We start from the raw sequence: 17,520 nt of genomic DNA, 5'->3' as shown, positions 1-17,520 counted from the left end.
GTGGTGGGGACACCACCGTGCTGTCAGGGCTTGTGGGGAACCTGCCTCCTGGCTGCCAGGAAAGCTATTCTGTTGCAGGACACTTGGCAGAGGCACCCCCTAGCGAACAGCTACCCGAATGGGGTCGGGGAAGCCCCTGGCTCTGGCTACAGTGGGCAGGATGCTCCCTGGAGTGGGAACTGGGGAGGCTGCGTGTGTTGGAGGGCCCTGCAGAGAGTGGTCAGAACCAGGAGGCAAACCTCTTCCTGCTGTGTTCACTCCACGGCTTCCTCTGCTGATGACATGCAGCATCGTGGAGGAAGAGCCTGCTAAGGGCCCAGCTCTGTTTCTACAGGGCGAGTAAAAAGGATGGACTTGGAGCCGAGGGGCTCTACATTAATACCTGGCACAGCAGCTGATTCTCCTCCAGTAGATTTTTTTTTTCTTTGAGACAGTTTCGCTCTTTGTTGCCCAGTGCAGTGGCGTGATCTCGGCTGACTGCAACCTCTGCCTCCCGGGTTCAAGCGAGTCTCCTGTCCCAGCATCCCAAGTAGCTGGGATTACAGGCATGCACCACCACGCCCGATTATTTTTGTATTTTTAGTAGAGACGGGGTTTCTCCACATTGGCCAGGCTGGTCTCGAACTCCCGACCTCTGGTGATCCACCTGCCTCGGCCTCCCAAAGTGCTCGGATTATAAGCATGAGCCACCGTGCCCGGCCCCTCCAGTAGATTTTTCTATCTGACACTGGAAAGAAAATCATAGGTGTTTTTGAGACAGGTAAGCTGAAGAGAGATGTGGCTTTGTGAGTTCCAGGACCGTGATAGTTCCCAGGCCCTGGGGGTGAGGGTGTCTTCTTCCAGGCTGAGGCTAATAGTTCAGCAGCTAGACTGTAAAATACAACTTTGGACCTCAGAAATGAGAGAGAAGGTAAGTTTGGCCCATGTGCCACTGCAGATGGTTAAATCAGACAGATGATGTATAATTGGCTACATTTACTGCCCTGAAATGGCAACGGGAAAGGTTTCCAAACTGATGTCTAGGCAGGCGTTCTGAGCATGACGCGTCAGTGTCTGAGTCGAAGCCAGCGGCAAACTCTCCTGTCACAGCGGGGCCTGGGTCACTTTTCACTTGGGGGCCTCCGAAGGCCAAGTGTTTGGGGGTAATTTGGCTTCAGAAGCATTGGGACAGTGCAGCCAGCTGGTGGGACCAGGTGTGGCGCTGGCCTCAGTCGCCGTATGGGGTGGCTGCATCTGGAAGCCTCTTTGGGGGCTGGAGTAACGAGACGTATGTGGCCTCACCCCAGCACTGCCCGTGTCCTTGCTGTTTTGCTGAGTAAGCATTTGTGCATGGACTTGCCTGGGGGGCCCTGCATGCCGGGAGCACTGCTGAAAGGCCGCCCATCCCGTATCTCCACAGCCTGAGTTTCCTGCTTCCTCCTGCTCCTCTCTGTCTGTTCTAACAATTTTCCTGTTTATTTTGTTTTCTGCACAGTCCAACAAAGCGGCTATCCAGCAAGAAGGTGGCAAGGTAGGTGGGTCTCTGGTTCCTGCTGAAAAACGTTCTGAAGTGGATAATTAATCATAGTTTTTTAAAAAATATTTTAAAATGTTCTTTTCCAAGGTATTTTTTAAATTCCTGCAGGTTACTTTACATGGTTTGGGGCTGAAGGTATCCTGAGGGAGTGTTGGGAAAGGGGTTTCCAGGGCTGTGAATTTGGACCCGGTTTGTGACTAGGGGGTACGTGTCAGAGCTTTTGGTGCTGGGCCTGTTGTGTGTTCACTAAGGTCTGGAAGGGGCCGCCATCCCCAGATGTCTGCTCTATGTTAGCTCTGAAGTAGTGAGACCCAGTGAGGAGCCTGGCTTCTCAGAGCCGGGTCTGGGCAGCTCCCCAGGGTGAGTTGAAGGTGAGGGGTGGGTCTGACTCCAATTCCTAAAGACCATTTCTTCATTTTTCAGCTTTGCATAGATCTGTTGGCTTCCTGCTGTGAAAGATGGCAACATACACTTTTATCTTCCTCCCCTGCCAGTTCTTACCGAAATAAACATGCAGGGTTAAGGCCCTTCCCAGGGAGCCACGCAGTGTGGCTGCTGGGTGGCCTCTGCTGCCGTCAGTCTGCCTTCGTATCTTTATCTGCTTTGCCTTGTTAGTCCCCGTCCAGCTTCGTGGCCCAGCCTCTGGCAGGGCTGGGAGACGTCTCTCCAGCTTCCTCTGGAACATCCCCTCCGGAGCCTCCTCTCTGCCCTGTTGTGCCAGGCGTTCTCCAGGCCTCGTGGCTGTGGTCCTGGACGGGTCTCCCCACACCAGTGGGTTCCTTTGTTTCGGGGGTTGGATCCTCTAGCTCCCTGGCCCCATCTTCCTCCTTGTTTGTTTTCTCTGTTTTTTGTCCAGCATATCTTCCTGTAGCTTCTTGAGAAAAGAGGTGCTCAGGAGATAAACTTGAGCTTGGGTTGGTTTGGACTGTGAGAGTGTGGATAGTTTTCCTGTAAGATTTTTGACAGCATTGCTTATCTTCTAGAGCTAAAGTTGTTACCATGAAGTTTAACCTTTCTGACTCAGTTTCTTTGTGACCAGCCTGAGCAACTTAGTGAAACCATCTCTAAAAAAAAAAAAATAATAAATAAAAATTTTAAAACAAAGGAAAAATAGGCAAGGTCTTGCTGCGTTGCCCAGGCTGTAGTGCAGTGGCAATTCATAGGTGCAAGCATAGCTCACAACAGCCCCAGACTCCCTGGGCTCAAGTAATCTTCCCACCTCAGCCTCCCAAAATTCTGGGATTACGGATGTAAGCCACCACACCCAGCCAAGGACGGAAACCTTTTGTTTTCCATTTTCTTTTATTTTGAGACATTGTCTTGCTCTGTCACCCGGGCTGAACTACCATGGTGCAATCACAGCTCACTGCAGCCTGGACCTCTCAGGCTCACTCCATCCTCCCGCCTCCTCCTGAGGACGTGGGACTACAGGTGCGCATTGCCATGCCTGGCTAGTCTTTTAATTTTTAATAGAGATGGAGTTTCACTATGCTGCCCAGCCTGGTCCTGAACTCCTGGGCTGAAGGGATCCTCCCACCTTGGCCTCCCAAAGTACTGGGATTACAGGCGTGAGCCGTCACACCTGGCCATGGATGGAAACTTTTTTTGTTTCTCTTTTCTTGGCTTTCTTTTCTTTTTGAGACAGTCTTGCTCTGCCTTGCTCTGTGCAATGATGTGATCACAGCTCACAACAGTCTTCACTTCCCAGACCCCCCAAACTCAAGTGATCCTCCCTCCTCAGCCCCTCAAGCAGCTGAGACCACAGGTGCATGCCACCATGCCCAGATGATTTTTAAATTTTTTTTAGAGACAGGCCCAGACTGGTCTTGAACTCTTGGGCTCTAGCAGTCCTCCCACCTCGGTCTCCCAGAATGTTGGAATTACAGGCAGGAGCCACCGCGTCCCACTTGTTTTCCATTTTCTGTCATTTTAGGGGCTAGGGGCTAGAGGAAGCAGAGGTGAACGTCATCACGCATCTTTTTCTGTCTTCTTGCTCACCCCTTTCAGAAAAGCATTGAGCTGGCCGGGCGCGGTAGGTCATGCCTGTAATCCCAGCACTTTGGGAGGCTGAGGCGGGTGGATCACCTGGGGTTGGGAGTTCAAGACCAGCCTGGCCAACATGGAGAAACCCCATCTCTACTAAAAACACAAGATTAGCAGGGTGTGGTGGCAGGTGCCTGTAATCCCAGCTACTCAGGAGACTGAGGTGGGAGAATCGCCTGAACCCCGGAGGCGGAGCTTGCAGTGAGCCGAGATTGCTCCACTGTACTCCAGCCTGGGCAATAAGAGCGAGACTCCATCTCAAAAAAAAAAAAAAAGAAAAGCACGGAGCTCTTAGGAACGGGACGTGCATCCCCAGCTACACTTCTGTTACCAACTTCAGCATCACCTTCCTCCCCACTTCATCAGGTCTTTTACTCCAGACAGGCTGCAGCTGGTGACATGAAAGGCCAGTCAAGGCCAGCTGAGGCATCTCCTTGAGGCCTCCCGTGCCTAAGATGGGGCGCAGCCTGCAGCTGGCTGTCACAGCCGTGTGTCAGAAACACCCTTTAAAATTTAATGTTTCCTTCACGGGCACCCTTTGGTATAAGAAAAAGCCCAATCTGAGCCAGGCACAGTGGCTCACGCCTGTAATCCCAGCACATTGGGAAGCTGAGGTGGGTGGATCATGAGGTCAGGAGTTCAAGACCAGCCTGACCAAGATGGTGAAACCCCATCTCTACTAAAAATACAAAAATTAGTCAGGCATGGTGGCGCATGTGCCTGTAATCCCAGCTACTCAGGAGCCTGAGGCAGGAGAAGTGCTTGAACCCAGAAGGCAGAGGTTGCAGTGAGCTGAGATCACGCCACTGCACTCCAGCCTGGGCAACAGAGCAAGACTCCGTCTCAAAAAAAAAAAAAAAAAGCCCCATCTGCAGTTATCTGTCGTTAGAGTTTACAAAACAGAGGCCTCTTCTGCAGTGTGTCTGTCCACATGTAAATATATGTACACAACATTTAATCTGCTGTTTTGCCCCAAATCTGCCACAAGAGGCTAAGGAAGCGCAAAATAACCGTCGCAATTCGCTTCTCACAGTTCTCAGCCCTCCGCACTGAGCTATTGCTGAGATGGTGGGTTTTGCTGGCAGCCATTGTAGCCTCCAGGCCTGGCTGCATTGCTCACCTCCCTCAGCCTTGTTCTGTCCCTGTGCATGAAATGAAAGTGGCTTTCTCCAGTCAGCTGTGTATGCAGGGACCGGGGGCTCTGGGCAGAGTCCATCAGGACAGGAGGAAGTGCTCACAGCAGGCAGGTCTCGGCGCCCTGGGTGGGAGGCCTCAGGGATCCCCGTACCACCTCCTCCTCCTCGCTCACCAGCCAGGCTCGACCTACTGCCTTGTGGGGCAGGTCAGGCTTTTTCCACATCTCCCTCTCTGGGGGGAGGGTCCTCCCAAGTGAGGGTGTGGTGTAGCTGGAGAATCCCTCTTTCTAGGGAATTTAAATCAGCAGCCCCGGCCGGACGCGGTGGTTCACGCCTGTAATCCCAGCACTGTGGGAGGCCGAGGCGCGCAGATCACGAGGTCAGAAGTTTGAGACCAGCCTGGCCAACATAGTGAAACCCCGTCTCTACTAAAAAAAAAAAAAAATACAAGAAGTTAGCTGGGCATGGTGGTGGGTGCCTGTAATCCCAGCTATCTGGGAGGCTGAGGCAGGAGAATCGCTTGAACCTGGGAGGCAGAGGTTGCAGTGAGCTGAGATCGCACCACTGCACTCCAGCCCGGGTGACAGTGCAAGACTGTCTCAAAAAAAAAAAAAAAAACAAATTTAAATAAATAAAGAAGCAGCCCCATGACCCATGCTGAGGACCCTCTGCCTCACGTTGGTGGCCATGTGTGGTGGCTGCACAGCGGGTGCCTGGGGATGGCCCTGTCCCCGAGTCAGCCCCAGAAGTGCCTCCGCCTCTAGGACAGCTCAGAAGTGCTGACAGGCTCCAGGTCATGGCCTCTCAGGATGGGCTCTGGGTTGCAGCCTCCTGCCTGGAGTGGCTCCTGTTTGGGGGCAAGGTCATGGGCGTTTAAGAGCAGCGACTGGCCAAGAACATGATCTGTATCAGCAGCAGCTTTTGAGAATCTGATGAAATCCCCAGAGCCCCAGAAGGGCGCTGGTGTGTTCCAGCTGGTGCACATTCACAGGGCTTGTCTCCAGGGGCGAAGATACCGTCTTTTTTCCCCCTCAGAGCGTTTATGGGGAAAAAGATGGAAATGTTCAAACCCAGTCTGTACTGAGAAGCAAATCGAACTTCATACACTTGGTAGACATTTTCAGTGGAAAAATATTAACATTTTATGGAATTCTTACTCTGCTATGTCCCTAGCCAGGCTGTTTGTATGCATGGCCTTGGTTAAACCTCGGTTGCCTCTAGGCCCCCATTTCATAGGCAAGGAAGCTGGAAGAGGGTCCCCCCATTTCATAGGCAAGGAAGCTGGGAGAGGGTCCCCCCATTTCATAGGCAAGGAGCTGGGAGAGGGTCCCATTTCGTAGGCAAGGAAGCTGGGAGAGGGTCCCCCCATTTCACAGGCAAGGAAGCTGGGAGAGGGTCCCCCCATTTCGTAGGCAAGGAAGCTGGGAGAGGGTCCCCCATTTCACAGGCAAGGAAGCTGGAAGAGGGTCCCCCCATTTCATAGGCAAGGAAGCTGGGAGAGGGTCCCCCCATTTCACAGGCAAGGAAGCTCAGAGAGGGCCAATGCTTTTTAATGGTCACGCAGTTCTGAGCATCAGGCTGTCAGCCTGGAGCCTGGCTTGGTACTGAGGCTCCCAGGATGTATAAAGAACTGGACATGCACCTTTGCTGTTGGCTCTTCTGTGCAAGTGCTCTGAGAGTTTTCTGTACTCTCAGCAAGTTCGGGTTGGTGCCGATTCACCACAGCGAACCTGGCTATGTGGTGACCACAAGCATGCGTTTACTGTGCGCCTAAGTTCACACTCCCTGCCCCAAGGCCGCAGCCTATGGGCCTTTGCGTCCACGCAGGACCATGAGGCTGTGTCCCCGAGCCTGGCCCACGTAGTAACCTGGCATGGCCTGCGGGGCTGGGGGTGTGTCCACAGGAGCTGGTGCCACAGAGGACACGTGTCTGGTGTCTTCCTGGACTTGGTCGGACCAGTTTCCCAGTGTGTCCATGAGGGTGACACTGAGTGAGACTTCTGGGATCCACACCTTTCCTGGGACCCTCACTCTTCCTGCCACAGAAAGCACCTTTGAAAGTCTGAGATCAAGAGTGTGCACAGGCCAGGCGCGGTGGCTCACGCTTGTAATCCCAGCACTTTGGGAGGCCGAGGCGGGCGGATCACGAGGTCAGGAGATCGAGACCACGGTGAATCCCCGTCTCTACTAAAAATACAAAAAAAATTAGCCGGGCGTGGTGGCGGGCGCCTGTAGTCCCAGCTACTCGGAGAGGCTGAGGCAGGAGAATGGCGTGAACCCCGGAGGCAGAGCTTGCAGTGAGCCGAGATTGCGCCACTGCACTCCAGCCTGGGCGACAGAGCGCGACTCCGTCTCAAAAAAAAAAAAAAAAAAAAAGAGTGTGCACACAGGGGAGGTGTCTGCAGGTCGAGGTCCTGAGCTGATGTCTCACAGGCCTCTGGTAGAGAATAGATTGTTCGTGTCTCTGCGAAGAAGGGCAAGTTTTATTGTAGCCAAGTACAAAGTCCTCTCTGCCACTCGCTGGCCGGGACTGAAGTCGTGTTCTGTCAGGTTCCAAAGAGCGCCAGGAGGACTCTGAGACCACAGAACACGGCCTGCTTTCTCCCAGCCCCTGGTAAAGAGGTCCAGCCTGGGACCTCCCCCTGTATATAGTGCTTTAAGTGGGGGAAGACCACCACCCAGATCAGGGGAGGACCTGTCCTCTGCAGTGCTGCTGCCTGCTTTTCAGATTGACTTGGGAGTGCTTGTGCTGACAGAGCTTGTCCTGTGGTTTTTCCCTTTCTTCCCTCTGTTGTTGTGCCTTTTCCATAGGTACCTGCACCAGTCAGGGGCCCTGACCATGGAGGCCCTGGAGGACCCTTCCCCCGAGCTCGTGGAGGGCCCAGAGGAGGACATTGCTGACAAGGTAGGCCCTGGAGGGCTGGGTAGGTGGCAAGTAGGGGATTTAGAACACAGCCACACCTAAGGGCCTCTGCAGACATCCCAGGAGGTGGAGACAGCACAGCCGGAGGTGGCCCCGTGTCATCCAGGGCTCCCCAGACCCTCCGTCCAGCCCTGACGCTCTTTGGCGGGTTTCCCCAAGGGGTCTCGTGGCCATGTGAGAAAAAGGGATCTTCCTGTTGTGCACGAAGGGCCAGCTGGGAGGAGTGGACTGGGCAGTGAGCGAGCGCCCTTGGGTATCCCACCCCCACGGTGTCTGAGTCGGGCTGGGGGACACCCAGACATTCAGTCCACCAGGCCCGTGGAGATGCCACCTGGGGCACCCATGATTTGGAGAAGAGGGCTGGCACTGCAGTTACTGCAGAGCCAACAACCTGAGGAACGGGCTTCTCCTGGGGACTTGAATGGGTGACAGCAGCCAGGGCAAGGCAGCCTTGCCGTGGTCAAGACCCACTTTTCAGCTGGATGTTGTGGCTCACGCCTGTAATCCCAGCACATTAGGAGGCCTAGGTGGGCGGATCACTTGAGGTCAGGAGTTTGAGATCAGCCTGACCAACATAGTGAAAGCCCGTCTCTACTGAAAACATAAAAGTTAGCCAGGCATGGTGGCGGGCACCTGTAATCCCAGCTACTCGGGAGGCTGAGGCAGGAGAATCGCTTGAACCTGGGAGGCGGAGGTTGCAGTGAGCCGAGATTGTGCCACTACACTCCAGCCTGGGCGACAGAGCAAGACTCCGTCTCAGCTCCTGCACCCCCCTCACCTCCTGTGACCCCTTCACTTCCTCCTGTACCCCCTCAATTCCTCTTGTACCCCTCATCTCCTCCTGTACATCCTCACCACCTTCTATACCCCCTCACCTCCTCCTGTACCCCCTCACCTCTTCCTGCACTCCCTCACCTCCTGCATCCCCCTCACCTCCTGCATCCCTCTCACCTCCTCCTGCACCCCCACCTCCTCCTGCACCCCCTCACCTCCTCCTGTACCCCCACTTCCTCTTGTACCCCCCACCTCCTGTACCCCATCTCCTCCTGTACCCCCTCACCTCCTCCTGTACTCCCTCACCTCGTCCTGTACCCCCCACCTTCTCCTGTACCCCCTCACCTCCTGCACCCCCTCACCTCCTCCTGTACCCCCCTCTCCTCCTCCTGTACCCCCTCACCTCCTCCTGTACCCCCTCACCTCCTCCTGTACCCCCTCACCTCCTCCTGCACTCCCATCTCCTCCTGTACCCCCTCACCTCCTTGTGTACCCCCTCACCTCCTGTACCCCCTCATCTCCTGTACCCCCTCACCTCCTCCTGTACCCTCACCTCCTCCTGCACCCTCTTACCTCCTGTACCCCCCTCACCTCCTCCTGTACCCCCCTCACTTCCTCCTGTACCCCCTTCACCTTCTCCTGAACCCCCCTCACCTTCTCCTGAATCCCCCTCACCTCCTGTACCCCCTCATCTCCTGTACCCCCTCACCTCTTCCTGCACCCTCCACACGTCCTCCTGCACCCCCATCTCCTCCTGCACCCCCCCTCACCCCCTGTACCCCCACATCCTCCTGCACCCTCTCATGTCCTGTACCCCCTCACCTCCTGTACCCCCTCATCTCCTGTACCCCCTTACCTCCTCCTGCACCCCTCACCTCCTATATCCCCTCACCTCCTTCTGCCCCACCTCCTCCTATACCCCCATCTCCTCCTGTACTCTCTCACCTCCTCCTGTACCTCACCTCCTCTTGCACCCCCACCACCTCCTCCCTACAACTTCTCTAGCATCTCAAGTCTGCTGACCCAGGCTAAGTCCTCCTCTGCTCCCTTCACTCCTCCTACCTCTGCAGGTGTCTGACTCTCATCTTGGTGTGAACTCTCTGAGGGAGGGAGGGACTGAGATCCGGGTCTGTCCGTCCCTTTCATCCATGGGCACCTGGGCTGCCTCTGTGAGCTGCATCTGGCTGAGCAGAGACCCAACTGTGTGTTGGGGGCTGAGTCTTGCTGCCCACCAGCCAGACCGTCCAAAGGCACCCCTGGGCCCCTAGCCCTCAGAGCTGCGGCACTGTGTGCATTTGTGGTGTTGAGATGACAGTGCTCCCCAAGATCCCGGCCCCATTAGGAGCTGCACCTTTGTGGGTTTATGGGACAAGTTCCAGAGGTAAGTTGGATCCAACACCAGCCTAGCTAGGTGGATCTGATTCTGTGCTGAGAAAATCCCCAGGCGGCCTCCCGGGTAGTTCCCTTGGGGGTGCAGGCCCTTCTGCTTGTGGCTGCCTGATCCTGAAGCCTGGTCTCATTGCCAAGGTTGTCTTCCTGGAAAGGCGTGTGCTGGAGCTGGAAAAGGACACGGCAGCCACCGGTGAGCAACACAGCCGCCTGAGGCAGGAGAACCTGCAGCTGGTGCACAGGTGAGCCTGGGCCAGGAGACCTGGGCCTCCGCGTGGCGCCTCCTGTGCCCGCCTGTCGGCCCCCATTTACTTCTCTTTACCTCACATACCAGGGGCTTGGCCACCCGTCCATCCTCGTTGGAAGCCGGCTGAGGGGGTGGTGCCAGGTGGTCATCTGAGCCTACCCAGTGGGCTGCAGGCAGGCGACCCGAGGCTCTGACTGGTGCTCTCGTGGAACCCTAGACACACAGAGGGCCAGAGGAGGGCACTGCCTCCCTCTCGGGAGTGCTGAGACCTGACCCACACAGAGGAGGAACTGACTGCAAACCCACACAGTGCTCAGCCTCATCAGCAGGCCTGGAGGTGCGGCTCTCCCACCACTCTGGTCCATATGGGGTTTGCCCATCCTGGAAGAATGCAGGTTAGAGAAGTTGCTCAGCAGCAGAAAGCGAAATGAGCAGAGACTGCTGAATACGCGACAGGATGCGCAGTCTCATCACTGTGGGCAGGAGTGCTAGGGAGGAAGCGAAGTGTGACACCGTGTTTGCAGGGAAAGAGTGGGGCTGCTTACCCCACTCTCGTTTGCAGACTTTTCTTAGAATACCGTGTAATTCTCAGTGTTTTTCAAACGAGGCACACCATGTTGTCTCATAGCTGATTTGCAGCACTGTTTCTCGTGCAAAGTAAGATGAGCTTGTCCCAGGAGTCAGCTACCCAGGCTATGCCACCTGGAGCTGGGCACCGGCAGCTCTTGTGGGGAGAGAAGGCAGCCAGGAGGCCTGGGAGGCACCTGTGGAATCTGCAGAACAGATTCTTCCTGTGAGCTTCTGTCCCTGTCCAGCTGCCTGGGCACATCCCAGCTCCTCCACATATTCTCACCTCAGCCAAGGGCCCTGTCCCTTGAAGCTTCAGTGTCTTCGTCACCACTGAGCAGGTAGATTCAGGGCCCTGAGCAGCCTGCACACACGTGTGTTGGCAGCAGGGCATTTGCGGTCAGCACCCCCAAGGCCCCCGCCCTCACCCTGCACAGTAGTAACATTCATGACCTGCCCTTCAACTTCAGATCCGTCTGCCCTGTGAGCACTGAGAATTGGAATGCCTCATGGGATTGTGGGCATAACTTGCACATCATTTTAATTCTAACAAAGCAAAGCGTGTTCTCTTGTGGAGTGAAGACCCTGGGCTTGGCGGCTGCCCGTTCTCCAGGATTCTCAGCCGAGGAGGGCCTACCACCAACCCCTGCTGCAGCGTGGAGAGGGGCCAGGCGTGCTGGTGAAGGGGCTGGACTCCAGTAGTGCGCTACACATATGCCGTGCCACTGAAGACCACTGTCTCCTCCTTGTCAAGGAGAATCCGGGGGGCCGCCAGATGCGCTTGTTTTGTTTTGTTTAAGAGACAGGGCCTCGCTCTGTTGCTCAGGCTGAGTGCTGACTACAGCCTCCACCTCCCAGGCTCAATCGACCCGCCTACCTCAGCCTTCGATGTAGCTGGGACTACAGGTGTGCACCACCACACCCAGCTTTTTTTTTTTTTTTTTTTTTTTGAGACAGGGTCTCTCTCTGTCTTCAGGCTGGAGTGCAGTGGCGCAATCTTGGCTCACCGCAATCTCTGCATCCCAGGTTCAAGCGATTTTTCTGCCTCAGCCTCCTGAGTAGCTGGGACTACAGGCATGCACCACCATGCTGGGCTAATTTTTATATTTTTAGTAGAGACAGGGTTTCACCATACTGACCAGGCTGGTCTTGAACTCCGGACCTTGTGATCTGCCTGCCTCAGCCTCCCAAAGTGCTGGGATTACAGGCGTGAGCCACTGTGCCCGGCCTAATTTTTAAATTTTTTATAGAGATGAGGTCTTGCCATGTTGCCCATGCTGGTCTCAAATGCCTGGCCTCAAGTGATCCTCCCACCTTGGCCCCCCAAAGTGCTGAAATCAGAGGCATGAGCCACTGTGTCCAGCCTAGATGCCTTTGTTGAGTTGACTGTGGAGGTTTCATTTGAGTCTGGAGTATTTTCATCAGTTCGTGTGTGTGGTGTGAAGTCCACACTGTTGCCTTTCTCCGCCCACTGACCGTCTGCAGCGCAGCCCCGGCCACATTCAGTTCCTGTGGCTGTTCCCTGTGGTGCTCACCTCCACCATCCTAAACAACACGTTTCCCGTTTTCAGTATCATCTACCCGTTCTGAGCCATTTGCTCTCTAGCTGTGCCGTACAGCTGCCATCCTAGGAATTCCGAGTGTTTGATTCCTTATTTTCTGGGTCCCACATTGTCTTCCGTTTTGCCAACTCATTTTCTGAGCATGTCACTGATAGTTGCCTGGAAAAGGGAGCACAGGAGCCAGATGCTCTGAGAACTGCTTGTGTGGAAGTGCTTATTCCTCCCACCCTGCCCCAGTCCATAGTGTAGCTGGGCATAAAATTCTAGGTCAGAAATATAATTCCCTGAGAATTTGAAGACCTCTGACCCCGTGCTGTGACTGAGCAGCCTCTGGTGCCGCAGGGCCTTGCTGTTCTCCGTAACTTCTGCTTCCCACCCTGCATACTTGGATGAGGATCGTGTATTATTTGTCGTGCTGTGCACCTGGTTTTCAGCCTTTATTTCGTTTTTTTTTTTTAATTTTGTTTTGTTTTTTTGAGACAGAGCCTTGCTGTGTCACCCAGGCTGGAGTGCAGTGGCACAATCTCCGCTCACTGCAACCTCTGCCTCCCGGGTTCAAGAGATTCTCCTGCTTCACCCTCCCAAGTAGCCGGGAATACAGGCATGTGCCACTGCGCCCGGCTGATTTTTGTATTTTTAGTAGAGACGGCGTTTCACCATGTTGGCCAGACTGGTCTTGAACTCCTGACCTCAAGTGATCCGTCTGCCTCGGCCTCCCAAAGTGCTGGGATTACAGGCGTGAGCCACATGGCCTAGGTTTTCAGCCTTTAAATCTGGAAAATGTGTCCTTCCGCTTTGGGAAGACTTCTGAAGTTACTTCACCACGTGGTCTCTCCCTCTCATCTGTGTGAACATCTGCTAGTCACATAGTGGGCCTTCTGGATGTTTCCTCTCCTTTTTTAAACTTTCCTCATCTCTAATTTTATCTTTCTGTTCTTTTTTTCTATGTAATATTCTCAGTTTTCTCCTTCAACTCTTGATCAGATTTTTTTTTTTTTTTTTTGAGACATAGCCTCACTCTGTTGCCCAGGCTGGAGTACAGTGGTGTGATCTCTGCTCAGTGCAACCTCTGCCTCCCGGGTTCAAATGATTCTCATGCGTCAGCCTCCTGAGTAGCTGGGACTACAGACGCCCGCCACCACATCCGGCTAATTTTTGTGTTTTTAGTAGATTCGGGGTTCCACCGTATTGGTCAGGCTGGTCTCGAACTCCTGATCTCAGGTGATCTGCCTACCTCTGCCTCCCAGAGTGCTGGGATTACAGGCATGAGCCCGGCATCTCAATCGGACTTTTAGGTTGTCCTTCCCACGCTTTCAGTTCCTGGGAGCTGTTCCTTGTTGTTTGTCTCTTCTGCAGCAGGCTGCCCTGACGCTGCAGCTGTGGCTCTTGGCTCGCGGAGACCGCTGGCTCAGGGGCCTTTCCCTGCTGTCTCCTGCATCCTGTGTCTCCCTGGGGTCCTCACTTGGTGTTTGCTTTGGCCACTTCCTGTTGAAAGCTTTCCTGTTGTGGCTGGTGATCTTTGGCCATCTGTTCACTCCTGCGTGTGAGGCACCACAACGATAAGAGGCTCTGTGTGAGGCAGGGCCTGAGGGCATGGGCTGTGCTGTGTCAGTGGGCAGGGCCTGTGCCCTTCTCTTTGGGACAGTTCAGTCCTGTCTCCTGCAGGTGGTTGTGAAGACCTCGGGAAGGCCAGGGTCTCCCCGTCCTGTGGGAATGTTCCCTTTCCCCTGTGGTCTAGCCGACACCTGCCCTGCCTCTGCTCTGAGGTGACCTGGATGGGACTGGTTTCTATACCCACTTCCCCAGCCTGGAGGGGACTGGGAGCAGAGTGGGCCCCCCTCCACTTGTGGCCCCTCACAGCCTCTGGGGCCCAGATGTGCCCAGCAGCCAGAGCCAGACTCGTCCTGGCTCCTATGTGGACCCGGCAACTCAGGAAGCCTTTTGAGCACCTTTGGGAGATGTGCCATGAACTGAGTATACTGCAGCTGAAGGCAGACACTGCCAGCACACTCAGTTCTCAGGTGTTCAGCTGCCGCGGACCACGTGTTTCATCAGACACTCACTTCCTGGAAATGCTGTGGCCCTTGGGCCCTGGCACCTTCACGCTCCTTCCCGAGGCCCCGTGCCTCTGGGCTGTGAGCGCACTCATTGTGTGTAGTGGCCGCAGGTGGAGCAGCTGCATGAACACAGAGTGCACCAGGAGCAGTTACCTGGCGGGCTCAGGCCCTCTGAGTGCTGTGGTCCGCAGGCCACAAGCGGGCAGTGCCTGTGGGTATCAGCTGGGCCTAGGTGCAGTGGACACTGCTTCGGCCACCCCAGGTACCTTTAGTGTGGGAGGCGAGGCCATCTGGGGGTGTATTCGCTGCTTCAGAACTGCCTTGACCAGAGCTCGGGGATGCCCTTCTCGGCGCCCTCCTCCGGGGTGGAGGCAGGTTCTCTGGAGGTCCTGAGGCAGCTTCTGGGCATGGGTGGAGCCACTGCACACCCTACCTGGAGACAGCTCAGCTCCTCCCTTTGCCTTTCAAGAGCAAACGCACTGGAGGAGCAGCTGAAGGAGCAGGAGCTGAGAGCCTGCGAGATGGTCCTGGAAGAGACCCGGCGGCAGAAGGAGCTCCTGTGCAAGATGGAGAGGGAGAAGAGCATTGAGATCGAGAACCTGCAGGCCAGGTAGGCGGTTCCCAACAGCCCGCCCACCCCAGAACCTGCAGGCCAGGCAGGAGAGGTTCCGACAGCCCGCCCACCCCAGAACCTGCAGTGGCTAGGAATAACCTGAATTTTAGAAAAAGGGGAAAAGCTATGTGGAGAAGACTTTAAAACTCTCCCAAAGGCCACAAGGGATCAGTTCAAAGACTGACCCTGTGTGGATGTTGGTTTCTGTAAATCTATGTCTAACTAATGTATCCAGTCTTTTTAAAATACCAATCTTTTTTTGGGGGCGGGGTGGGGTTTTGAGATGGAGTCTCGCTCTGTCCCCCAGGCTGGAGTGCAGTGGCGCAATCTTGGCTCACTGCAAGCTCTGCCTCCTGGGTTCACACCATTCTCCTGCCTCAGCCTCCCAAGTAGCTGGGAATACAGGCGGCAACTACCACGCCCGGCTAATTTTTTGCATAAAATACGAATCTTTTTTTAAGGGAACTTGACAAAATTACTTTTACATTCATCTGGAGACATAGCCTTGGATGAGTCAGAAAAAGTGGGAAAACAAAAAGGGAGATTAACGATACTATATTAAAATATATCATAAAGGAGGTAGGGCACAGTGGCTCACGCCTGTAATCCCAGCAATTTGGGAGGCCGAGGTGGGCGGATCATCTGAGGTCAGGCGTTCAAGACCAACCTGGCCAACAAGGTGAGACCCTGTCTCTACTAAAAAAAAAAAAAAAAAAAAAAATTAGCTGGGCATGGTGGTGTGCACCTGTAATCTCAGCTACTTGGGAGGCTGAGGCACAAGAATCACTTAAACCTGGAGGCAGAGGTTGCAGTGAGCTGAGATCGTGCCACTGCCCTCTAACCTGGATGACAGAGTGAGACTCCATCTCCAAAAAAAATTTAATTAATTTAAATATATATATATAAAATAAAGGGGAAAATATTATTTTTATTTATTTATTTATTTTTGAGACAGAGTCTCGCTCTGTCACCCAGGCTGGAGTGCAGTGGCACGATCTTGTCTCACTGCAAGCTCTACCTGCCAGGTTCACACCATTCTTCTGCCACAGGCTCCCAAGTAGCTGGCACTTCAGGGCCCGCCACCACACCTGGCTAATTTTTTGTATTTTTAGTAGAGACAGGGTTTCACAGTGTTAGCCAGGATGGTCTCGATCCCCTGACCTCATGATCCACCTGCCTTGGCCTCCCAAAGTTCTGGGGTTACAGGCGTGAGCCACCACACCCGGCCTTTTTTTTTTTTTTTGAGACCAAGTGTCACCCTGTCACGCAGGCTAGAGTGCAGTGGGGCGATCTCGGCTCGGCTCACCACAACCTCTGTCTCCTGGGTTCAAGCAATTCTCTTGCCTCAGCCTCCCTAGTAGCTGGGACTAGAGGCTCGCACCACTGCACACAGCTATTTTTTGTGTTTTTAGCAGAGACGGGGTTTCACCATGTTGGCCAGGATAGTCTTGAACTCCTGACCTCAGGTAATCCTCCCGCCTTGGCCTCCCAAAGTGCTGGGATTACAGGTGTGAGCCACTGCACCCAGCCAAAAAATCATTATTTTAAATAGAGACAGGGGTTCTTGCTGTGTGGCCCAGGCTGGTCTTGAACTCCTGGGCTCAAGCAATCCTCCCACTTCGGCCTCCCAAAGTGCTGGGATTACCGGCGTGAGCCACCGTACCCGCCGAGGCACAAGCATTAAAGCAGTACGGTGCCTCCGTGGTTCTCCATCTGGGAGCTCATGCTGTGGATTCCTAGTGTGTGTTTACAAATACATTTGCAAGGGACGGTTCTTGATTTTCTGTAAAAGTAAAAAGCATCAGGTAACTTAAAATATCTATAGTCAGAGGACTCGAGTTCTCTATCCTTCTTGTGTGTCTGGGTAGTGAGGGTGGAGGAAGTTGTTTTATACAGTTGTTTGTTTGTCTGTTTTGAGATGGGGTCTTGCTCTGTGCCCCTGGCTGGAGTGCAGTGGCCCTGTCGTGGCTCACTGCAGCCTTGAACTCCTGGGCTCAAGCAATCCTCCTGCCTCAGCCCCCGAGTCGCTGGGGCTCCAAGTGTGCTCTATCATACCCGGCTAACTTTTCATTTTTGGTAGAGACAAAGTCTTGCTGTGTTGCCCAGGCTGGTCTTGAGCTCTTAGCTTTAAGCGATTGTCCCACCTTGGCCTCTTTTTGTTGTTGTTATTGTTGTTGTTGTTGGGATTTTTTGTTGTTGTTGTTTTTCCTCTCCATACTCTCAGCAGAAGCACCTCAGCCTCTTAAAGTGCTGGGATTATGGGCATGAGCCACCTCATGTGGCTTTTTTAAACTGAGCGTGTACTACTTTTAGATTTTGAAATACAGTAGTTTTAAATATTCATAAGAGGATTTCAGGTTCTTTTGCTTGTGTTCCTTCCAGCTCTTAAAGCTAAGATACTTGCCTTATCTAAGAAGAGCTCCTAGGCATTTTCAAAAGTGGGTGGCAGGAAGGGGCCTGCACTGAGAGAGCTGTGTGGGACGCCCCACACAGGGAGGCCTCTGTCCCTGCCATTGCAGTGGGGCACTGTCTTCTGGGGAGCAAGGTCAGGGCAGCCAGGACGGTGTTCTCCCCTGGCCTTGGCACAGTGCAGTTGAGTGGGCTCAAAATTAAAGTACGTTTCTCGTCTGTGAGCGCCAGGGAGCACCTCCCATGGGACCTTTCCGCGGGGCCTGAGGTTGAGACACAGCCGT

General features: G+C 54.2%; 1 protein-coding gene across 2 annotated transcripts in view; it reads left to right on the top strand.

The window, feature by feature from the left end:
- The window catches only part of RAB11FIP3 (RAB11 family interacting protein 3), a 95,821-nt gene that overhangs the window by 70,076 nt on the left and 8,225 nt on the right, over nt 1–17,520 (top strand). For both annotated transcript variants that reach the window (XM_030798006.1, XM_012497303.2), the window contains 4 exons: nt 1,475–1,510; nt 7,507–7,600; nt 9,920–10,023; nt 14,684–14,824. In XM_030798006.1, coding sequence (XP_030653866.1) covers nt 1,475–1,510; nt 7,507–7,600; nt 9,920–10,023; nt 14,684–14,824 — 375 coding nt within the window. The remainder of the gene's footprint in view (nt 1–1,474; nt 1,511–7,506; nt 7,601–9,919; nt 10,024–14,683; nt 14,825–17,520) is intronic.

Source organism: Nomascus leucogenys, chromosome 18, assembly GCF_006542625.1.
Source record: "Nomascus leucogenys isolate Asia chromosome 18, Asia_NLE_v1, whole genome shotgun sequence".
Lineage (NCBI taxonomy): Eukaryota > Metazoa > Chordata > Mammalia > Primates > Hylobatidae > Nomascus > Nomascus leucogenys.
Note: the sequence above shows the minus strand (reverse complement) of the source record. Positions and strands in the feature narration are given on the sequence as shown.